At 42.4% G+C, this 25,190-nt stretch overlaps 1 protein-coding gene across 2 annotated transcripts in view; it reads right to left on the bottom strand.

Moving 5' to 3' along the window:
* Positions 1–21,594, bottom strand: part of xpo1a (exportin 1 (CRM1 homolog, yeast) a) — a 34,227-nt gene extending 12,633 nt beyond the window's left edge. The window contains exons 1-13 of one of the 2 annotated variants that reach the window (XM_061915842.1): positions 21,075–21,594; positions 16,455–16,570; positions 16,278–16,379; positions 16,142–16,214; positions 13,448–13,509; positions 13,330–13,374; positions 13,091–13,272; positions 6,583–6,631; positions 6,393–6,512; positions 5,548–5,676; positions 5,330–5,488; positions 1,081–1,263; positions 881–1,019 (exon numbers count right to left, since the gene is read on the bottom strand). In XM_061915842.1, coding sequence (XP_061771826.1) covers positions 881–1,019; positions 1,081–1,263; positions 5,330–5,488; positions 5,548–5,676; positions 6,393–6,512; positions 6,583–6,631; positions 13,091–13,272; positions 13,330–13,374; positions 13,448–13,509; positions 16,142–16,214; positions 16,278–16,379; positions 16,455–16,568 — 1,357 coding nt within the window. In that variant the 5' untranslated portion in view covers positions 16,569–16,570; positions 21,075–21,594. Of the gene's footprint in view, positions 1–880; positions 1,020–1,080; positions 1,264–5,329; positions 5,489–5,547; positions 5,677–6,392; positions 6,513–6,582; positions 6,632–13,090; positions 13,273–13,329; positions 13,375–13,447; positions 13,510–16,141; positions 16,215–16,277; positions 16,380–16,454; positions 16,602–21,074 lie in introns of those variants that run through there. The other variant, XM_061915833.1, reaches the window with a different exon arrangement.
* Positions 21,595–25,190: the final 3,596 nt, after the last annotated feature.

The following is a 25,190-nucleotide window of genomic DNA, read 5'->3' as shown; positions in this document are numbered from 1 at the left end:
AGACCAGCAGGGCGCCAGACAAGGACAAAAACTAGATTTCCTGTTTCTTTCAAAATGGGAGTTATGACAAGTTAGCAGAAGAGACGTACTGGAGGAGAGAAAGGGGCGTGGCCGCATGAGTGCCGCGGTTGACTAGACCAGAGAAAAATTCTCACAAGAACTCAACTAAATGCCCTGTCAAACATCAAAATATATTGGGGGTGAATGACTGATAATGAAAGTATTTTTAATTCTTAAATTAATTAAATAAATAGAAAATTGGTGTCAAAATAATTGTATCTATGTCATCACAAAACTTTGTGTTACAATGAGACAAAATCTGTCTTTGATCCTACCAAGAAGGCTTGTAAAACTCCACTGTGTAGGATGGGGAGCAACATGGAGGTGTTCCGTATCTTTGATGTATTGTAATCCACAGAAAGATTTTGTCTTGACACGAGATCTACAAAGCGCAGAGAAAGCATGACCTGCCCAAGCTCCAGGCACCTCTTCTTTGAATTGTTTCTAATCAAAGGCGATGGCTGTTTACACCCCCCTCCCTTAGAAACAGCTGTTGCCATGTAAGCAGGGAAAGTCCAAATAAAAGAGGCGTTAGGGTACAGGTGTACGCATTTCTCCTCATTGAGCCAAATTTTATTCTGTCTCCGTTTAATTCCTTGCTTCTTGTCTTCTTTAATAGATGTCCTCAGTGTTTGAACCTGACAATTGGGGTTCGAGAACTTCCCTCATTACTTTCCACTTCACTAATTATTGTTTTAAATATTAAAAACTGGTATCATGCAGTTCTGTCGGAGTTGGGGGGAAAAAAAGGTAGAATAAAAATAAAAATGCAGAAACCGACATAGGTCAAAATGTTAACTGGTTGGTCTCCAATGCCTACCTAGGGTCTCCCTCATGTTCTTGTAGAGGTTGATGGAGTCCGTGTCCTTCATGAACTCCCTGACCACCTCCCCCTGGTCGTTCTCCACCACCAGAACCTCCTCGGGCTTGGCCATGCGGCTCACCATCAGCAGACGCACCTGAGATGAGAGACGACAAAGTGAAGAAGATGCCTGGGCGCCCGGGGGCCAAATGTCCCACCTGCGAGAGGACGGTCAGGTAGAGGTGTCGTCGAGGTGGGACGTCAGATAGCAGCGGCGTGCTGGAGGTGGAGAAGGGACTCTCCCTGTAAAGTTCCGCCGACAGGTGGTTCCAATACTCCAGGCAGATCTTGAAGATCTCCGTCTCCTCCACCTCGGACACCAGCAGCATGAAATGCAGGGCCTGTTACCACAACCAGGAAGTAGGAACAATCATCACTTTGGAGATGTACAGTACAGGCCAAGTTTGGACACACCTTCTCCTTCTTCAATGCGTTTTCTTTATTTTCATAACTATTTACATTGTAGTTTGTCACATCAAAACTATGAATGAACACATGTGGAGTTATGTACTTAAAAAAAGGATAAATAACTGAAAATATTTTATATATTCTAGTTTCTTCCAAATAGCCACCCTTTGCTCTGATTACTGCTTTGCAGACTCTTGGGATTCTCTCGAGGAGCTTCAAGAGGTGGTCACATGATATGGTTTTCACTTCACAGGTGTGGTTCAAGTCAGAGGTGGGTAGTACATTTATTCCGTTACATCTACTTGAGTAACTTTTGGGATGAATTGTACTTATAAGAGTAGTTTTAATGCAACATACTTTTACTTAAGTATATTTATAGAGAAGAAACGCTACTTTTACTCCGCTCCATTTATCTACATTCAGCTCGCTACTCGCTACTGATTTTTATCGATCTATTAATGCACGCTTTGTTTGTTTTGGTTTGTCAGACCGACCTTCAAAGTAGGATCTATCTCGTGCCTGCGTTTCACCAATCAAATGCAGTCACTGCTGACGTTTGACTCCGTTTCACCAATCAAATACAGTCACTGGTGACGTTTGACTCCGTTTCACCAATCAAATGCAGTCACTGGTGACGTTTGACTCCGTTTCACCAATCAAATGCAGTCACTGGTGACGTTTGACTTCGTTTCATCAATCAAACGCAGTCACTGGTGACGTTTGACTCTGTTTCATCAATCAAATGCAGTCACTGGTGACGTTTGACTCCGTTTCACCAATCAAATGCAGTCACTCGTGATGTTTGACTACGTTTCATCAATCAAATGCAGTCACTCGTGATGATTGACTACGTTTTATCAATCAAATGCAGTAACTGGTGGCGTTTTTTTTTTTATTGATTGATATATTTTTATTTCAAATATGCAAAAAAAAACAAAAACAAGAGCAAGCATGATCCAATACAGTGCTATAGCCTTAACGCTATTATAACAAAATGAAAACAATGGAGAATAAAAAAAACAAAAAAATACAAATGACCATTCGACTTATTTTTTTTTTACATATTTGAAAAGGAGTGAGAAGAAGTATACACTTATTTAATCCCACCCCTTTTCTTTAAATCATAAATTACTCTCAGCTCGAACTTCCTTGTTCACTCTGTGTACAAACTTACTGAACTTGTATATAAATAAATGATAAATATATACATACATATGCACACTACACACATACATAGCCACACCGTTACCACAAGTGCTCATGGAAATAGTATCTTGAAAAAAAAAAAAAAAAAAGATCCGTTTCACCAATCAAATGCAGTCACTCGTGACGTTTGACTCAGTTTCACCAATTAAACAGAGCCAGGCAGTCACATGATAAACTGCACACTTTAAAAAAAAAAATGTTTATAAACCTTTATGTATAAATTTCAACATTTAGAAAGAGTTGAAAATAATAATCAAAGTAAGTACAAAAGCAGTACAAAAACCGTACAAAACAGCCCCAGGGGGTTGTAAATTCAAAGTAACTAAAATAAATGATAAATGGGTTGTACAAGTAAGACCCATTTATTTATCATTTACTTGTATAGTGCTTTTCTACCTTCAAGGTACTCAAAGCGCTTTGACACTACTTCCACATTTACCCATTCACACACACATTCACACACTGATGGAGGGACCTGCCATGCAAGGCGCTAACCAGCACCCATCGGGAGCAAGGGTGAAGTGTCTTGCTCAGGACACAACGGACGTGACGAGGTTGGTACTAGGTGGGGATTGAACCAGGGACCCTCGGGTTGCACACGGCCACTCTTCCACTGCGCCAAAATAGAGTGCTAAATATATATAAAATAAAGTGCAAAGCCATAGGCTCACTCAATCTCAGTAAATAACTTAAATTTGGAACACAGCACCATCGTTTTCATAGCTTTTTGGTCGTTGGAGGTAGAGTGTTTTAATGTAGAGTTCTAAATCTTTTTTAAAGGCACAGAAAACAGGTCGGGTATTGAGAAACTTACATTTATGAATATAAAACGTAGCCAATAGTACAATGAGGTTGCAAAGGTCAAATTCATTTTTAAATTTTTTTTCAATACAGTGTAAAACCAAATATATATTATTTAATATATATTATTGTTGTAGTTGCTTAAGAGATATTCCCGGCTCTGTATTTGTTCATTGCTATTTTTATGTTTTTGTGCATTACTTGTTGCCGTTATCATTAAACGCACAGGTTACTCATCAGTTACTCAGTACTTGAGAAGATTTTTCACAACATACTTTTTACTTTTACTCAAGTAAATATTTGGGTGACTACTCCTTACTTTTACTTGAGTAATACATCTCTAAAGTAACAGTACTCTTACTTGAGTACAATTTCTGGCTACTCTACCCACCTCTGGTTAAAGTAGGGCTGGCTGATATGTTGATATACTCAATATATCGCGGGTTTGTCTCTGTGCGATATATCGTGATATTGGAGTATACGTTGTCACGCAGTTGCTTTTAGCTGCGGGCATTAAACTGCAGGCGTTTCCCACTCTTTCTGGTCTCTCCTTCTCACAGAGACGTAAACCAAGCGCACCTTCTTACATACGTCACACGCTGACAGGTAGCGACATGGTAACGTTAGCTATGATGCTAACGGTGAAGTGCGAGTGGTAATACGAGAGCAAGAAGGTGCGAATATGGTAACAAATGGAGGAAGAATTAATTACCAAGAAAAACAGCAGGGGATCCATCATCCGACATATATTTAGTTTGATTTGGTTTGTCAGACAGACCTTCAAAGTAGGATCTATCTCGTGCCTGCGTTTCACCTAATCAAATGCAGTCACTGCTGACGTTTGACTCGGTTTCATCAATCAAATGCAGTCACTGCTGACGTTTGACTCTGTTTCACCAATCAAATGCAGTCACTGCTGACGTTTGACTCGGTTTCACCAATCAAATGCAGTCACTGCTGACGTTTGACTCCGTTTCACCAATCAAAACCAGTCACTCGTGATGTTTGACTACGTTTCATCAATCAAATGCAGTAACTGGTGGCGTTTTTTTTTTTGATTGATTGATATATTTTTATTTCAAATATGCAAAAAAAAAAAAAAAGAGCAAGCATGATCCAATACAGTGCTATAGCCTTAACGGCCATTATAACAAAATGAAAACAATGGAGAGTAAAAAAAACAAAAAACAAAAACAAATGAGCATTCGACTTTTTTTTTTTTGTTTTAACATCAAAAGTCACTTCGTAGTTTAGCAGGAACGGAGGCAAGACAATGTTGATCCTTGACTGTCTGGGTAACCTCCCTTTTTCTTTTTTTTGTCATCTCAGACAAAACTTTTCGTTTCTTTGGTTGTTTTGATAGCAGTACTTACACACAGTCGTTTTTTTTCTTTTCTGGCGGCACGTAGGCACTTGCACCGACTTCCGTCTTTTTTATGAATGGGGAGAGGGGTAGTGACGCACGCCGCAAAGCAAGTCAGCACATTTTTTGTTTTTTTTTGTAGCAGTCGCTAAGTGCTAGTGAGAGAGATACAGGCCGTGACAGAGGTGTCATTCAGCTAGTTGTAAGTCCATGTGTCATCCCAAGTTCTGGAAGTATTTGATGAAGGCTGAAAAGATACTTAGTGCTGCTCTAAAAGATGTGTATGCACGTGCAACACTTAAAACCTTTCGACTGTCAGTATGTGGATATAAATGATGGTTAATAAACAATGTGTTAATATAATCGCCTTTAAGAAGAACAAAGTATTTACAAAGCAGAAAAAAAGAGGAATCCTGATAAACATTTTGAACCTTGTTAAAATGTTACAATCTTGTTTGTCTCATTATGTAACTATTTATGAAAACTATTGTATTTGCAAGTCATTTTTTTAAAATTTGTTGCAAATTAAAACCAGGGATGTGGGAAAAGGGGTAGGGTTAAAAAAAGCTCTGCTCCTTCCTACTCCTTTTCAATGGTGGAGTGAGAGAGAGGAAGCATGTTCAACAAACCTCCATGAGTGTCTCTCGCAGGTTGGGCCTCTTCTCCACCAGCTGGCCGTGTTCTTTCAGGAAGGTGCACAGGAACAGGCTGAGGTTCTGGATGAAGTTCTGCTCGTCGTCCTTCCCGTTGGCGTAGGCCACTCTGACGTTGGTGTTCAGCGGCAACATCTGAGTGTTGGTGTTAGGATGAGTCCGGGTGGTGTGGAATGTTGCTGCTGTGGACTCACCTGCTTGAGCTGGCACATGGTCAGAGTGAAGAGGTTGGCGAACTGCTCCTCGTACTGGTTCACGCTCACGCCGGCGATTTCCGTCAAGCACTTCAGCGTCACGTTGCGGAACATGGGCACGTTCAGGAACTGCAACAACAGCGAGCAAACATCTGCTTTGTTGGATCATCTCAACAAGTTAGCACTTTACCACGCCGACCATTGTCAGGCTGAAGTGGCGCTGAGCCATATCTTGGCATGTATCACATGGTACCAGACACTTCTCTGACCTGTCACACTCAGGGCCCTGGGGACAAACCTGGCCTGCCACATAGTTGTAATGCGGTCTGCCACATCGTTTTAATGCGGTCTGCCACATCGTTTTAATGCGGTCTCCCAGGTCCTACATCATCTTAATAAAGCTCAACCACCTTGACTGGTGTTACACCATTTGACAATTTTTTTAGTTTTCCTCAGTGTCACAACTTGGTACATAATACATGCTAACAAATGCTAGCATGCCTTTAAAAAGATTGTTTAGCCAATGAAAAAAGTCAGTTATGTAAATGGTAAGGAGCCCAAAGTGCTTTGACAGTATTTCCACATTCACCCATTCACACACACTGATGGCGGGAGCTGGCATGCAAGGCGCTAACCAGGTCCCATCAGGAGCATGGGTGAAGTGTCTTGCCCAAGGACACAACGGACGTGACTAGGATAGTAGAAGGTGGGGATTGAACCAGTAACCCTCAGATTGCTGGCACGGCCACTCTCCCAACTTCGCCTAGCCGTCCCACAATAAAATCATATTGTGACAATGTTCTATTGGACTATACAGCACGACAACCAAGAAGGGCAAAGCTGACCTTGTAGACCAGCGTGCTGATGAGTTTGGTCTCAAAAATGTAGCCCAGGGGGATCCAGTTGAGGAAGCGCAGGAGAGTTTCCAGGGTGGCGTGCACCAGCGGTGCATTCTGGGAGTTTTCCTGGACAGAAGCAGGAAGGTCAAGGGCCAGCGAGGACGTCGACAGACAAAACGCGGCGAGGAGCTCTTACCATCACAAACTGGCACAGCTGGAAGATTTGTGAAAACTCGTTGCACATGCTGCAAGACCGAGGAGAGTTGAGGGTCAAGTTAGGACTACAAGCGCTTGCAGAATCAGATGCAGTGGTGTCCACACGCGGGCCAATAAACATTTTAGCTGGGGGCATTTTTATATAATACACAAATAGTCAGCGGTTAGGCAACTGCCATTTTGACCCCCATCCGGTGGCCAATTAATTGTACATCAATGAAACTATGATCCAATGCAAACAACCTTCCCTAGTCATGGTGCAGACAAAAATTCACTGGTCTACACATATATGTACTCACAGAAGGTCTTGGTCTACACATACAGTGGGGCAAAAAAAGTATTTAGTCAGCCGCCGATTGTGCAAGTTCTCCCACTTAAAATGATGACAGAGGTCTGTAATTTTCATCATAGGTACACTTCAACTGTGAGAGACAGAATGTGAAAAAAAATCCAGGAATTCACATTGTAGGAATTTTAAAGAATTTATTTGTAAATTATGGTGGAAAATAAGTATTTGGTCAACCATTCAAAGCTCTCACTGATGGAAGGAGGTTTTGGCTCAAAATCTCACGATACATGGCCCCATTCATTCTTTCCTTAACACGGATCAATCGTCCTGTCCCCTTAGCAGAAAAACAGCCTCAAAGCATGATGTTTCCACCCCCATGCTTCACAGTAGGTATGGTGTTCTTGGGATGCAACTCAGTATTCTTCTTCCTCCAAAATGACAAGTTAAGTTAATGTCCAAAAAGTTCTATTTTGGTTTCATCTGACCACATGACATTCTCCTAATCCTCTGCTGTATCATCCATGTATCCATTTTGGTATAAACTCAACTCGTGGTGTTCGGAGGAAGAAGAATACTGAGTTGCATCCCAAGAACACCACACCTACTGTGAAGCATGGGGGTGGAAACATCATGCTTTGGGGCTGTTTTTCTGCTAAGGGGACAGGACGATTGATCCGTGTTAAGGAAAGAATGAATGGGGCCATGTATCGTGAGATTTTGAGCCAAAACCTCCTTCCATCAAGGAGAGCTTTGAAGATGAAACGTGGCTGGGTCTTCCAGCATGACAATGATCCCAAACACACCGCCCGGGCAACAAAGGAGTGGCCCCGTAAGAAGCATTTGAAAGTCCTGGAGTAGCCTAGCCAGTCTCCAGACCTCAACCCCATAGAAAATCTGTGGAGGGAGTTGAAAGTCTGTGTTGCTCGGTGACAGCCCCAAAACATCAGTGCTCTCGAGAAGATCTGCATGGAGGAATGGGCCAAAATACCAACTACGGTGTGTGCAAACCTGGTAAAGACCTATAGTAATCGTTTGACCTCTGTTATTGCCAACAAAGGTTATATTACAAAGTATTGAGTAGAATTTTTGTTATAGACCAAATACTTATTTTCCACCATAATTGACAAATAAATTATTTAAAATTCCTACAAAGTGAATTCCTGGAATTTTTTTTCACTTTCTGTCTCTCACAGTTGAAGTGTTCCTATGATGAAAATTACAGACCTCTGTCATCATTTTAGGTGGGAGAACTTGCACAATCGCTGGCTGACTAAATACTTTTTTGCCCCACTGTACGTGTCATCACAGAAGCCAATGTACGACGCCATGGGGTTGGCGAGTTGGTCGCCATTTTTTGTTGCAACTTCATAGTTCAATCAAAGCAGGCCTGAAACTGCTGCTTTGATTCCTTTGACCATTTCTTGGGTCCGTGTTACCATCTTAGCCTTTTTTTAAGTGCTGCCTGTGGGTCGGGATGAGGGGAATCAAACAGTTAGAGTCTTAAACAGGGATGGGAATGAAGATTTACAAAATCAGCTGAAAATTTTTTGATCCTAAAACACCGCTTTTCTACGTTAGCTTAGGATGCATTTCCTGCTATTTTGAGTCAAAATCTAACAATATTCTCCTGACCAAAATTTCACATTTATTAGCAAATATTTTCATAAAAATGTATCATTTGATGAAATTTATGTATACAAGTTTACACAACCAATATAAACAGAATACGAGTTCAGAAACGCTCACAATAATTGAGGACCAGGGACTAGATATTGTCGGCAAACGACGCGTGCAGACGCCCATAACGGGCAATGTCATTGATTGATGTTCTCAGCTGATAGTAGAGCTTTTCATTGATTGATTGATACTTTTATAAGTAGATTGCACAGTTCAGTACATATTCCGTACAATTGACCACTAAATGGTAACACCCGAATAAGTTTTTCAACTTGTTTAAGTCGGGGTCCACGTTAATCAATTCATGGTAAGCCAATCTGGTGCCTTCACACATTGGCATTATATTTTTCGCGGGAATTCTCTGCCTTGTACTGATAACGAGGTCAACGCAGAGACAAAAACCACGAGTACCTTACCCCTCATATAATTTTCTCCCTGGATTTAAACGATTCACAGAAATGACCCTGGCGGTTGGGGTGCAACAGTACACAAAAATTTCGGTTCGGTACGTACCTCCGTTTAGCGGTCACGGTTCGGTTCATTTTTGGTATAGTAAGAAAACAACAAAATATAAATTTTTGGGATATTTATTTACCAAATTTGTAAACAATGACTTGATCCTTTTAACATTGGGAACACTATAATTCTGCCCACGTTAATACACATTAAACTGCCTCAAGTTGTTGCTTAGATTAAATAAAATGACAAAACTTTTCTACTACATATAAAAAGTGAAACAAACAGTTTCAAGTCAACTCATCATGCTTAATTTATTACAGCATTTGGGAAGCCTGTAGATAATTTTTATTATGTAAATGTTATAATTGTATCAAAGCGTGATAGCAGGGACCCTGCCATTCAAAACCAGATTGCTACATTACTAATGATTAATGTAACTATAGCTGAAAAAATTGTACAGTAGCAATAGGAGAGACTAATCATACCTAAACACCATGGAGTTCATGTAGGCTTAATGATGCACTTATATTATTATATCAACTATCAGAGACACACACTCTTCATTTAATATTATGTCCTTTTTTGCTGCTTCAACACACCTCAATCAACACTGTCCGTAACACACACACACTGCAAAATGAGCTAACGTTACGCTAAAAGCTAATTAGCCTTCACCTCAAACAGGACTGCGAGTGAGCTGAGCTGCAGTTTGTTTCTAGAAGGTCAACGGGTTCATAGTGACGTTTAGAAAGTAGTTGACTTGGAAGGGTTTAGTATAATTTGGAGAGTCCGCTGCTCCCCTGCTAAACGCCTATCTGCTCGACGCTAAAGCGCTGACTAGATACGCTCTGAATACACACTGCTGATTGGCTTGTTATCGCTACGGTTGTAACCAATCAGATGGTTGTGTGGGAGGGACAATGCATGGTTCTGTGTAGAGACAGACACAGAGGCAGAACGGAGTGGAGCAGCTTGTTAAGACTTTAGCATAGGCGGCTACTTCATATGTTCGTGTGGAACTCGTTCAGTACTCTTCCGCACCGAACCGGAACCCCCGTACCGGAATGGTTCAATACAAATACACGTACCGTTACACCCCTACCTGGCGGCGCCAAAATCGTCGGAATTCCGCGGAAAATTCTCATCCTTGCTTAAAGCTGCACGGGGAACAGAGCACTATCCATTCATACAACCACTTCCTACCGGTTGTCTATCCCAGCTGCACCTGGGCGGCTGGGATAAGCAGAGTCGCCGCCTCATAATAGTCCTTTATTCCTTTGTAGCAGTGGTCCAGTGTGTGGAAGGCATAAGATACTGTCTGCATTTAGGGAGTCGGTGGGTTAAATCTGCTGTTAAATCTTGTGACGTAGGGTTACGATGCGAGTCACCAAACTAAACCAGCTGTGCCCAGAGGCGTCTATAGAGAGTATAGACAACTCAGTTTCATAGTTGGTCCCAAACATGGCACCCTGGAGCTTTTGACCAATGATTTAAAAAGGTTCTCTGGCAACATTCTCTCTGTTTGGTCAAAGGTCCCTCCTGTGACTATAGGCCGCCATGCTTGGGACCAACTCTGAAACAGAGTTGCCCATACTCTCTCCGTACATGACTCTGGCTGAGCCTGAAATAAGGGCGCCACCTACTGGCTGCTGTCAAGTAGCGGCATCTAAAGTCCTTGCTGCTATTATCATTTTGCTGCTGTGCAACTATTTTTTTGGAGAATTTCAGAGATGAAGGGGAGGTGCGAAACCAGCCAGTAGTTAAGCGGGAGGTCAGAATTGAGGTTAGGTCTTTTAAGCGGAGGGTGAATAAATGAAAACATGTAAACACAGTGAACTATTTCCTGCATGTTTTTTGGCAGGAAGTTACAGCTGTGCTATAAATATAAAGGATGAGCGCAGCTAAGGTGGTGTGGTATTAACGGTCTTGGTGAGGATGAGCGCCTTGCATCATCTTTACACCACACTGGTCTGACTGCGGTCCCCTTTCCCTCTTATCCCCAATTTCTTCATTTTGAGTTTCTCTTCACACATCCAAACTGTGGGGAGTTGGAGCCTATCCCAGCTACACTCTGGCGGAAGGCGGAGTACACCGTGGACAAGTCGCCACCTCGTAGAAGTCCTTTATAACTGTGTAGCAGTGGTCCAGTGTGTGGAAGGTATACAATACAGTCTGCATTAAATCTTGTGACATTGGGCACGATGCGAGTCACCAAGCTAAACCAGCTGTGCCCAGAGGCGTCTATAGAGGTAATGGACAACTGCCTTTAAGATTTGGTCCCAAACATGGCACCCAGGACTCACGTGAGGGGCTTATGACCAATCATTTAGGACACAAGTGTCAAACTCAAGGCCTGAAAACGTGGAAATAATGTGTGTTAATAAAGTACCTTATCTTTTCTTAATAAATGTCTTAATGCATATGGGATCCAAGCCAAGGATATCGTTGTGGCTTGTGCAGTCCTTTGAGACACTTGTGATTTAGGGCTATATAAGTAAACATTGATTGATTGAAATGTATTCCAAAAATAAATGTACTGTAAGCCATTACACACATTTACACTGTAATCATCTCTAATAATACAACAAAATATATAATCAATCATCCATCCATCCATCCATTTTCTACTAGTTGCCCATTCAGGCAGAATGCAGGGTACCCTGGACAAGTCGCCCCTCATCGCACATTTTAAAACAATGTTTTTGTTCATCCCATCCATCCATCCATTTTCGAACGCTTATTGCCTTTTGGGGTCGCGGGGGGCGCTGGCGCCTATCTCAGCTACAATCGGGCGGAAGGCGGGTTACACCCTTGACAAGTCGCCACCTCATCGCAGGGCTAACACAGACAGACAATGTTTTTGTTCAATTAAAGATATATTCTTAAATATCTGCTTGACTTATGATTTTAATCCCAAAAAATTGTTCAAGCAAAAATTTTACAGTAACATTTTTACAGTAAAATCCACTTTCAATACAGAGTAATAACACACTATAAAAACACAACTGTCGATTTTACAGTATAAAAAACTAGCATGAAAATTTCTGCAAAAAAAAAAAATAGTACTGTTTTGCCATTCCATCCATCAGTTTTCTACCGCTTGTCCCTTTTGGGATCGTAGGGGGGGGCGCTAGAGCCTATCACAGCTGCATTCGGGCGGAAGGCGGGGTCCATAATGCATATGTTCCTTCTTGACTGCACTTAAATGTAAAATATATGTAGAATATAGTTATATTATTCATATATTATACATATAATATATTAAATATATATTATATTATTTATCATTATCATTGTTTATTGTGAGCGAACTGTGGTGCTGAAATCCCCCCAGGGACCAATAAAGTACATTCTATTCTATTCTATTCCATCCATCCATCCATTTTTCTACCGCTTATTCCCTTTCGGGGTCGCGGGGGGCGCTGGCGCCTATCTCAGCTACAATCGGGCGGAAGGCGGGCTATTCCATTTAATTTAATTCCACTTACTTTTATAAGCTATAAAGAAAATAAAAAACGGCAAATATTACGGTAAATTTGTGGTGACTGAGCTGCCAGTTTTTAACAGTACAATATAAACATTTTGTCTTGTACAGCGTACGTAAAAAAAGACAAAATAAATAAAATATATAGACAATTATACACATTTATATTCATACTGTATATTATCCATCCATCCATCCATTTTCGAACGCTTATTGCCTTTGGGGTGGCGGGGGGCACTGGTGCCTATCTCAGCTACAATCGGGCGGAAGGCGGTGTACAACCTGGACAAGTCGCCACCTCATCGCAGGGCCACACTGTATATTATTCACTTTTAAACACGGCCCTCTGAAGGCAACCATAACTGCAATTTGGCCCTCAATAAAAACCAGTTTGCCACGTCTGATTTAAGAGGTTCTCTGGCCACGCTCTCTCTGATTGGTCAAAAATCCATGCCGTGACTATAGGCTGCCATATTAGGGTCCAACTCTGAAACGGCTCTGGCTGGGCCTGAGATAAGGGCGCCCCCTGTGGGCTGCTGCCAAGTAGCGGCATCTTTTATCTTTGCTGTTCAGACTCACCTGTCCTTGAGGTGCTTGGCCTTCACCTGAGTCATCTGTCCACTGGAGAAGTCAAAGACCTCCTCGCTGAGCAGCTTGAGGATGATCATGTTGTTCTGACACAAGCTCTCGCTGGTGCGACTGGCGCCCACGATGTCGCTGATGAAGGTGGGCCAGTGTTTGGGCCACTCCTGCTTCAGGATCTAGGAGAAAAAGCGCTTTAGAGGAGATCACCGGCGTGTTGGACGGTCAGCGTGTACCTGCACCAGGATCATGTTGAGCTTGGAGATGTACACGCCCTCTTTCTACAGAGACACACACAGACACACACAGTCAAGATTTGAACAACCACGCCAGGCGCTGCACATGTCACATGACCTCCATGTTTGCTGGGTCCGAGGACGTCTTGATGATGAGTCCCACCACGTACTTCTTGATGCCTGGAAAACATGCAGGGTGCCTTTAAAAGCTGACACCAGAGTTTTCCATACTTGTATTTTTTGTATAGACAACTTTATTGAAAAGTGCTTGAAAGTGTCAAGTATTTAAGATCTGTGAGCTAAGAGTTCTACAACCTTGTATATCGAAACAACACTCTGCTTTTAAATGTAATCATAAATAACAGCAGTCAACAATTTTATTCAATAATGTTTAGTATTATTTCAATATGGTGATAGTGTGACACGTCATTTGTAATGATATGTAAATATTTTGATTTCAAATGTAACTTCCTCTGATTATAATCCCTTAGCAATTTTAGAGATAAAGGGTAAGTGCGACACCAGTCAGTGTGAAAATGAAAGCCGACTGAAAGGGTTTACAGAGCGTTAGACGTCAAGTATTCGTTTTTGTTGCTGTGCAACAATTTCTTTGAGGATTTCAGAGATAAAGGGGAGGTGAGACACCAGCCCGTAGTACAGGGGGAGGTAAATAGAGGTAACATCCTCTGATTATCATCCTTCAGCTATCAAGGCAGAAATGTAATGTCCACACAAGCATGGAAAACTCAAAGACGCTAATTTGGGTTTTTATTGCAAAAGCTTTTTTGGACACCGATATTAAAGGCCTATTGTAAATTGTAATTTAGTAAACTAAAAAGGCTGTATTGGCATGTGTTGTTGCAATGTTAATATTTCATCATTGATATATAAACTATCAGGGTCGTAGTGGGTCTTTAAGCGTTTGAATTTTTACACACTGACTTATAAAACGGTATTTTAACAAAATCCATCCATCCATCCATTTTCTACCGCTTATTCCCTTTTGGGGTCGCGGGAGGGCGCTGGCGCCTATCTCAGCTACAATCGGGCGGAAGGCGGGGTACACCCTGGACAAGTCGCCACCTCATCGCATGGCTAACACAGATAGACAGACAACATTCACACTCACATTCAAACACTAGGGCCAATTTAGTGTTGCCAATCAACCTATCCCCAGGTGCATGTCTTTGGAAGTGGGAGGAAGCCGGAGTACCCGGAGGGAACCCACGCATTCACGGGGAGAACATGCAAACTCCACACAGAAAGATCCCGAGCCTGGATTTGAACCCAGGACTGCAGGAATTTCGTATTGTGAGGCAGACGCACTAACCCCTCTGCCACCGTGAAGCCCAGTATTTTAACAAAATAAAATTTTAAAATATACAATTTGCTCACACATTTTATTCAGTGAAATTGTCAGCATCATTTGATGTAAACAAATTTCAGTCCAAAAAAAAGCTTTTGTATTAAAGTCCCAAATTAACCGCGAAAGCAGTGAGTCGAGATTTCAAGCAACACTAATTTTGAAAAACACAAACGTTGCGCACAAATTCTATTCCGTGATACTTTGTTCGCATAATTTGTTGTAAAAAAAAATTAAATTTACAAAATTCGAAATAAAAAAATCACTCACATGAATTCAGTATTCAGAAAAAGCTATTGTAATAAAAACAAATTAACCTCCATACTCAAACAATGTAAATAAAAAATTTGAAAATTACAATGAACAGTTAACAATAACCTCTTAAAAATAAGGAATGCTTAATAATGTGTAAGAAAATAGTGCAAAGTGTGAAAATGAAAGCCGACTGAAAGGGTTTACAGAGTGTTAGACGTCAAGTATTCGTTTTGTTTCTGGGCAACAATTTGAGAATTTCAGAGATAAAGGGGAGGTGTGACACCAGCCGGTAGTTAAATGGAAGGTAAATAGATTAAGTCTTTTAAGCCGAGGGTGAATAAATGAAAACATGTAAACATAGTGAAACCTGAGAAGAACTAGAATGCAAAACACTCAATGTAAACAAAATAGTAAAATCACACTGAACCCTTATTAATGAGCTCTTAAAATGAAGGTGCAAAAATAAGAAATATGTAAGAAATGCTTATTAAAGTGAAAGAAAAGTGTGAAAATGAAATCTGACTGAAAGAGTCTACAACGGTTGTTACATTTTAAGTATTCATTTAGCTGCTGTGCAACAATTTTTTTGAGGATTTTAGAGATGAAAGGGAGGTGCAACACCAGCTGTTAGTTCTACAATCAAGGTTAAGTCTTTTAAGCACCGGGTGAATATATGAATACATGTAAACTGAGAACCCTGATAACTATTTCCTGCATGGAAGTTACAGCTGTGTTTTAAAAGAGTGAGCGCCGCTAAAGTGGTGTGGTATTAGCGGTCTTGGAAGGGACGAGCGCCTTGCATCTTTTACAGACCACACTGGTCTGACTACGGTCCTCTTTTAGCCACAACTTCTTCATTTTGACTTTCTCTTCTCGCTCCGTGCAAAGAATCAACCGCCAGACAACCAAACTGTTAGGTGAGTGGCTGTTAGCGTGTCAATCCCACTCACTTCCTGCATTGCTCCGTTACCAGAGAGCGAGTTCCTTTCTTCGTGCAACCAACCTTGCTTCCATGCCTTCGCTTTCTTATAATTGCAAATGATCGAACGTTTTATCAATCGTTGTTTTAATTGCTATGGATGATGTGTTTTTAGCGATATATGATACCGACTTATCGCCCCGCCATAGTATCAAGCGTGGATATTTCTGACAAGCCGAGCTCACAGACTGGATGAGACAAAGCGAGAAACCAACCTTCACACTGGTTTCTGGGAAGAATCTTCCAGCGGGTTTTGATGACAGTCTCCAGAATCTGCAGCGCGTAATACTGAAGAGCAGAAGAAGAATAAGCACAGGTGTTTCAGGACTTTGGCTTTTGAAGCAACGCTACCTTGGTTTTCATGTTCTGGGAGAACTCCAGGATGGTGTCCACTCTGGTCCACGCGTCCGGGTGGTCCTTCAGGTTGGTGAGCACTTCCTGGGCCACCCGTTGCTGCATGGGTGTTGTTGACACGGGCGGCGTATTAACAGACAGTGCGACACCCGCCTACAGACGGCGTCAGCTCACCTGAGAACCGATGTCGTGGTACATGGAGTTGACCACGTTGTCCAGCAGGTTGATGTCCAGCTTCTGGCTGAAGTCCAGCAGCTGTCTGGCTGGGTGGTCGGCCAACATGGTCATTTCTGCTGGCATAGAGTCTGAAAGGAAGGTCGAATGTCAACTTGGGGCTTCATGACCTGAATTATTCTCCAAAGATCAAAGTAATACTAAGAGTCGCGGATAAGAAGAAAACGTAATCATGTCAGAGGTATTTATTAACAAGTGATTCTTTCATAAATAAATCCATATATAAACAGTGTTTTTCAAACAAATACAGTCTGGTGTGTCGTAGATTATGGAATTGCACCTAATTGGGTTAAAAGTATTATTTCCAAACCAGTAATTATATTTCGCAAATGTGCCATTGTTGAGTGTCTGTATTGTCTCGAGCTCTGCAGAGTAACCGTGTAATACACTTCTATATCAGTAGGTGGAAGCCGGTAGCTAACTGCTTTTGTTGTGATCGAAATACGCAGACGGCGGGAGGCAATGTGCAGGTAAAAAGGTATCCAACGCCTAAACCAAAAATAAACAAAAGGTGACCGCTAAGAAAAGCCATTGAAGCTTAGGGATGGCTATGCAAAACAGGGGTCTCAGACACGCGGCCCACACCTTAATATCCATCCATCCATTTTCTACCGCTTATTCCCCTTTGGGGTTGCCGGGGGCGCTGAAAATGTAATATTAGTGCGAGTTTTATTGGAATGCCGCTCGACAACATCACATTTGCCAAACATCTCAATTTTTCCGGGAGACTAGCGAGTTTCAGAGCAACCTTTCCCTCGACTGTCTGCTGGTTTTCACCCAAACAACAATAATAAGGGCGTGCTATGATGACAATGCGTTTAGTGCCCTCCACAACCGTAACTAACAGCTTACTAGCCCATTCGCATGTTGTATGTGGCTTCTGCAGACACACATATGCGACTGCAAGGCATACTTACTCAACAGCCATACAGGTTACACTGAGTGTTGTGATATAAACAACTTTAACACTCTTATTAATATACGCCACAATGTGAACCCACAGCAAACATGAATAACAAACACATTTTGGGAGAACATCCGCACTGTAACACATTATAAACGCAACATAACAAATACCCAGAATCCCATGCATCCCCCGAGAGTCCCTGGTTCAATCCCCACCTAGTACCAACCTGGTCACGTCCGTTGTGTCCTGAGCAAAACACTTCACTTGCTCCTGATGGGTGCTGGTTAGCGCCTTGCATGGCAGCTCCCTCCATCAGTGTGTGAATGTGTGTGTGAATGTGGAAGTAGTGTCAAAGCGCTTTGAGTACCTTAATAGTAATAATAATAATGGATTAGATTTATATCGCGCTTTTCTATTGTTAGATACTCAAAGCGCTCACAGAGAAGTGGGAACCCATCATTCATTCACACCTGGTGGTGGTAAGCTACATCAGTAGCCACAGCTGCGGGGTAGACTGACGGAAGCGTGGCTGCCAGTTTGCGCCTACGGCCCCTCCGACCATCACCTATCATTCATTCATCATTCATTCACCAGTGTGAGCGGCACCGGGGGAAAAGGGTGAAGTGTCCTGCCCAAGGACACAACGGCAGCGAATTGGATGTCAATAGGTGGGACGCGAACCTGCAACCCTCAGGTTTCTGGCACAGCCGCTCTACCCACTACGCCATGCCGCCCCAATGGGGTAGAGGGTAGGTTTTTGTAGGGGGGAAGAAAAGCGCTATTCAAGTACAACCCATTTATATTTATTCAACCGACGCAGAGGTGGGGTTAGTGGGGGTGTATAATCGAGCCCGGAATAGTCAGGGATGCATGGAATTTGTTATGTTGCGTTTATGTGTTACAGTGCGGATGGTCTACCGAAATGTGTTTGTCATTCTTGTTTGGTGTGGGTTCACAGTGTGGCGCATATTAGTAAAAGTGGTAAAGTTGTTTATATCACAACCCTCAGTGTAATGTGTATGGCTGTTGAACAACTATGCCTTGCAGTCGCTTGTGCGTTGAGTCAGCAGCAAAAGCACACTAGATGTGGCCGGCCGGCACTCAGATAGCGTAGTATTAAAGCGGACGCTACGACTTGGTCGAGAGGACGTTTAAGTCATTGCCGTCATAGCACGGCTTCAATATTGTTGTCTGGGTGAAAATCTGAGAGTGTTATCCTGGGGAGATTTCTGGGAAAATCTGAGAGTGTTATCCTGGGGAGATTTCTGGGAGAGGCAATGAAATTTCGGAAAACCTCCCGGTAAAATGGGGGTGTCGTAGGCTCTGGGGCTGCGGATTGCCGACCCCTGATCTGTTATGCTGATGACACCCAACTCTACACGCCCCTAAAGCTGACCAACACGCCGGATTGTAGTCAGCTGGAGGCGTGTCTTAATGAAATTAAACAGTGGATGTCCGCTAACTTTTTGCAACTCAACGCCAAAAAAACGGAAATGCTGATTATCGGTCCTGCTAGACACCGACCTCTATTTAATAATACAACTCTAACATTTGACAACCAAACAATTAAACAAGGCGACTCGGTAAAGAATCTGGGTATTATCTTTGACCCAACTCTCTCCTTTGAGTCACACATTAAAAGCGTTACTAAAACGGCCTTCTTTCATCTCCGTAATATCGCTAAAATTCGCTCCATTTTGTCCACTAAAGACGCTGAGATCATTATCCATGCGTTTGTTACGTCTCGCCTCGACTACTGTAACGTATTATTTTCGGGTCTCCCCATGTCTAGCATTAAAAGATTACAGTTGGTACAAAATACGGCGGCTAGACTTTTGACAAGAACAAGAAAGTTTGATCACATTACGCCTGTACTGTATATACCTTTATATACATACATATATACCTATACTGTATATACCTTTGTATACATATATACATACATATATACCTATACTGTATATACCTTTGTATACATATATACATACATATATACCTATACTGTATATACCTTTATATACATATATACATACATATATACCTATACTGGCTCACCTGCACTGGCTTCCTGTGCACTTAAGATGTGACTTTAAGGTTTTACTACTTACGTATAAAATACTACACTGTCTAGCTCCATCCTATCTTGCCGATTGTATTGTACCGTATGTCCCGGCAAGAAATCTGCGTTCAAAGGACTCCGGCTTATTAGTGATTCCTAGAGCCCAAAAAAAGTCTGCGGGCTATAGAGCGTTTTCCATTCGGGCTCCAGTACTCTGGAATGCCCTCCCGGTAAAAGTTCGAGATGCCACCTCAGTAGAAGCATTTAAGTCTGACCTTAAAACTCATTTGTATTCTCTAGCCTTTAAATATACCTCATTTTTAGACCAGTTGATTTGCCGTTTCTTTTCTTTTTCTATGTCCCACTCTCCCTTATGGAGGGGGTCCGGTCCGACTGCTCGCCTGTGTATCGGCTGGGGACATCTCTGCGCTGCTGATCCGCCTCCGCTTGGGATGGTTTCCTGCTGGCTCCGCTGTGAACGGGACTCTCGCTGCTGTGTCGGATCCGCTTTGGACTGGACTCTCGCGACTGTGTTGGATCCATTATGGATTGAACTTTCACAGTATCATGTTAGACCCGCTCGACATCCATTGCTTTCCTCCTCTCCAAGGTTCTCATAGTCATCATTGTCACCGACGTCCCACTGGGTGTGAGTTTTCCTTGCCCTTATGTGGGCCTACCGAGGATGTCGTTGTGGTTTGTGCAGCCCTTTGAGACAATAGTGATTTAGGGCTATATAAGTAAACATTGATTGATTGATCTACAGAGATAGAAGGAATTGCTATTGCAACATCCAGTAGACACATGTAGAAGAGCTGTTTCTTTCTTTTAAAAAATTCAGGTTAATTTGTCCTGAATTTTTTAAAAGAAAGAAATTCAGGTTAATTTGTCAGGGCTTCACGGTGGAAGAGGGGTTAGTGCGTCTGCCTCACAATACGAAGGTCCTGCAGTTCTGGGTTCAATTCCAGGCTCGGGATCTTTCTGTGTGGAGAGTGCATGTTCTCCCCGTGAATGCGTGGGTTCACTCCGGGTACTCTGGCTTCCTCCCACTTCCAAAGACATGCACCTGGGGATAGGTTGATTGGCAACACTAAATTGGCCCTAGTGTGTGAATGTTGTCTGTCTATCTGTGTTGGCCCTGCCATGAGGTGGCGACTTGTCCAGGGTGTACCCCGCCTTCCGCCCGATTGTAGCTGAGATAGGCGCCAGCGCCCCCCGCGACCCCGAACGGGAATAAGCGGTAGGAAATGGATGGATGGAAGGTTAACTTGTCTACTAAGCAAACTCATCCCGCGGGCCGGATAAAACCTGTTCGCGGGACGTACGTTTGACGCCCCTGAATTAGTTTATTTCCCACGGCACACCAGACTGTCACAGCGCCCCACCGTGGACAAACGTGTCCACTACAGCAGGACGAGCTCGGGCCGGAGTCGTCCCGTTTGACAGCAATTATAACAAGTTCTACCGAACCGTTTCCACTGTGACTCCGGATTTGTGGTGTTAGCTTGTGCACTCCGACGCTAACGTGCAGTTTAGACGCTAACGTCTACGCCCACGTTGGGCAAAGTCGCCCCGGGAGAGGCTTCCAACTCACCTGGTTGTGTCCTCCGTCCTCTCGGGTCAAACGCGGGAGTTTAGGCTGAAAGTGCGCCGGCAACCAAAATGAACGTTTGGTTCAGCCACGGATAGCCAGGAGCTAACGCTACTAGCTCGACAGTTAGCAATATCTTAGGTATGTTTAAAAAAAAAAAAAAAAAAAAAAAAAAACCTTACGTCGAGTATGGGTCGATCGTCGCCGTGGTATTAAACGTACATCCACGTCAGAAATGTAAGTTTCTTTGATTAGCGGCAATGGCAGCCATGCTAACGACTAGCATGCTAATGGCAAAAAGTCGGCGTAAGTTGCTACTGCCAGCTAAGCCGGGTCATAGTAACTCAAAAGTTCAAACTGTCGGCTTTTATTTCAGCGCGGCGCACACTTGGAAGCGAGGAGATGTACAGAAAAACAAATAAATGCCTGCGAGTGTTTTGGCCGTCCTCTAAGCCTCATGCTGCCATCCACAGACCGGCTCAAACCGGTTAAGACCGGGATATTCATTCTGCCTGCCGCGGCCCGCCGAGCGCCGCGTAAAATTTGGACTCTGTGCCCGCCCCCGCGCGCTGTGATTGGCTGGGAGACGCATGACGTCCTGTGACGTCTGTCATAGGAGGGGTGGGGCTGGGCGTCTGACCACACCCCCTTTGCGTGACGATTTTAAACACTTTAAAGGCCGACTGAAATGAGATTTTCTTATTTAAACGGGGATAGCAGCTCCATTCTATGTGTCATACTTGATCATTTCGTGATATTGCCATATTTAGGATTTAGTAGAGAACATCCACGATAAAGTTGGCAACTTTTGGTGCTAATAAAAAAAAAAGCCTTGCCTGTACCGGAAGTAGCAGACGACGTGCGCGTGACGTCACGGGTTGCAGGGCTGTGTCACGCCAAATTACTTCCCCCCCATTTACTTCCGGTGTCATGATTAATACAGACGTTTTGTTAACGCTATATTATATTAAAAAAAAAATAAAAAACATTTATAAACACAAGCTATGGCATTTACTTCCGGGGTCACGTTTCCTCTTATGTCATCCCATAGCTTGTGTTTGTAAATTGTTTTTTTAATTTTTTTTTATAATATAGCGTTAACAAAACGTCTGTATTTTTATAATATAGCGTTAACAAAACGTCTGTATCGATCATGACCCCGGAAGTAAATGGGGGGGAAGGTTTTTGTAGGGGGGGAAGAAATTTGGCTTGACAGTTCCACACAAATTCACATTGTTTATAATGTGCAATTCAGACCGAGAAAGCGACAATTTCCCCTTTAATTTGAGTGAGGATGAAAGATTTGTGAATGAGGATATTAATAGTGAAGGACTGGAAAAAAAATTAAATTAAAAAAATAAATAAATAAATAAAAAGCGACAGCTCCGGTCGGCGGCAGTGTGAGCGTTTCAAATGTAATTAGAATAGAATAGAATAGGATAAGGGGCGATATAGCTCGGTTGGTAGAGCGGCCGTGCCAGCAACTTGAGGGTTGCAGGTTCGATCCCCGCTTCTGTCATTCTAGTCACTGCCGTTGTGTCCTTGGGCAAGACACTTTACCCACCTGCTCCCAGTGCCACCCACACTGGTTTAAATGTAAAAATTTGATATTGGGTTTCACTATGTAAAGCGCTTTGAGTCACTAGAGAAAAAGCGCTATATAAATATAATTCACATAATTCTGGAAGATCCCTTATCTGCTTATTGTTGTACGGCGTGGCGCGAGTGGCCGTGCTAGCAACCTGAGGGTTCCTGGTTCAATCCCCAGCTTCTACCAACCTCGTCAAGTCCGTTGTGTCCTTGAGCAAGACACTTCACCCTTGCTCCTGATGGGTCCTGGTTTGTGCCTTGCATGGCAGCTTCTGCCATCAGTGTGAGAATGGGTGAATGTGGAAATAGTGTCAAAGCGCTTTTGAGTACCTTGAAGGTAGAAAAGCGCTATACAAGTATAACCCATTTACCATTTACCATTCAATAGTGTTTTAGTGAGATTGTAAAGACATACCTCGAGGTCGGACGGCTGCGGTGAACACGCAGTGTCTCAGAGAGAAGCCGAGGAGCCAAGCTCACAGCTGCCTTTTAAACAGCTACTGCAGGATGACGAATAATCCAATGATGTCTCCGGTAAGATATACATATAACAATTTTTCCCATCCAAAAACATGCTGGTTGACGTAGAGTAACATGTTCGCTTGACCGCAGCTTCACAACAAACACCGGCTGTGTCTCGGTGCTAAAGACAGCTGGAATCCACCGCTTTCCACCAACAGCCTTCTTCTTTATAGTCTCCATTATTAATTGAACAAATTGCAAAAGATTCAGCAAGACAGATGCCCAAATTACTGTGTAATTATGCGATGAAAAGAGACGAGTTTTAGCCGTTAGTAGTGCTGAGCTAGTATGTCCCCTCCAACTCGAAACGTCACAAACACGCGTCGTCATTCCGCGACGTTTTCAACAAGAAACTCCACGGGAAATTTAAAATTGCAATTTAGTAAACTGAAAAGGCCGTATTGGCATGTGTTGCAATGTTAATACACCGCTTCCCACCTACAGCTTTCTTCTTTGACGTCTCCATTATTCATTGAACAAATTGCAAAAGATTCAGCAACACGGATGTCCAGAATACTGTGGAATTATGTGATGAAAAGAGACGAGTTTTAGCCGCTAGTAGTGCTGAGCTAGTATGTCCCCTCCAACTCGAAACGTCACAAACACGCGTCATCATTCCGAGACGTTTTCAACAAGAAACTCAGCGGGAAATTTAAAATTGCAATTTTGTAAACTAAAAAGGCCGTATTGGCATGTGTTGCAATGTTAATACACCGCTTCCCACCTACAGCTTTCTTCTTTGACGTCTCCATTATTCATTGAACAAATTGCAAAAGATTCACTAACACAGATGTCCAAAATACTGTGTAATTATGCGATGAAAAGAGACGAGTTTTAGCCGCTAGTAGTGCTGAGCTAGTATGTCTCCTCCAACTCGAAACATCACAAACGCGCGTCATCATTCCGCGACGTTTTCAACAAGAAACTCCGCGGGAAATCTAAAATTAAAATTTAGTAAACTGAAAAGGCCGTATTGGCATGTGTTGCAATGTTAATACACCGCTTCCCACCTACAGCTTTCTTCTTTGACGTCTCCATTATTCATTGAACAAATTGCAAAAGATTCAGCAACACAGATGTCCAGAATACTGTGGAATTATGCGATGAAAAGAGACGACTTTTAGCCGCTAGTAGTGCTGAGCTAGTATGTCCCCTCCAACTCGAAACGTCACAAACACGCGTCGTCATTCCGCGACGTTTTCAACAAGAAACTCCGCGGGAAATTTAAAATTGCAATTTTGTAAACTGAAAAGGCCATATTGGCATCTGTTGCAATGTTAATACACCGCTTCCCACCTACAGCTTTCTTCTTTGACGTCTCCATTATTCATTGAACAAATTGCAAAAGATTCAGCAACACGGATGTCCAGAATACTGTGGAATTATGCGATGAAAACAGACAATTTATAGCTGGGAACGGTGCTGGAACAAAATGTCCTCTACAATGCGTGACGTCACGCGCACGCGTCATCATACCGCGACGTTTTAGCATGATACTTCCGCGCGAATTTTAAAATTGCAATTTAATAAACTAAAAAGGTCGTATTGGCATGTGTTGCAATGTTAATATTTCATCATTGATATATAAACTATCAGACTGCGTGGTCGCTAGTAGTGGCTTTCAGTAGGCCTTTAAGTTGTTTTATTGAGCCACAAACATGAATACTATATGAAATGTGACTTTAAATTTAATTGATCAACTTTCATGAACATCATTAATATATAAGTTGTTTTAATTTGAAATTATTTTATTGATCAACAATCCAACCCAATCCCCTTTGTTTGTACAGCACATTTAAACAACAAAATGTTTCCAAAGTGCTGCTCAACAATATTAAATACAATATTCTAATATTATCCTTAGCTCCACAAATGACTGAATAAATAATTTTGATGAGTAAATATAAAAACAATATAAAAATATATATGATAAAATCGATTTTAAAGGGTAACATTACTAATAAACAAGTTATAACTATAAATTGTTTTATTAACTGTGACAAACAT

This window comes from Nerophis ophidion, linkage group LG01 (genome assembly GCF_033978795.1).
Source record: "Nerophis ophidion isolate RoL-2023_Sa linkage group LG01, RoL_Noph_v1.0, whole genome shotgun sequence".
Lineage (NCBI taxonomy): Eukaryota > Metazoa > Chordata > Actinopteri > Syngnathiformes > Syngnathidae > Nerophis > Nerophis ophidion.
Note: the sequence above shows the minus strand (reverse complement) of the source record. Positions and strands in the feature narration are given on the sequence as shown.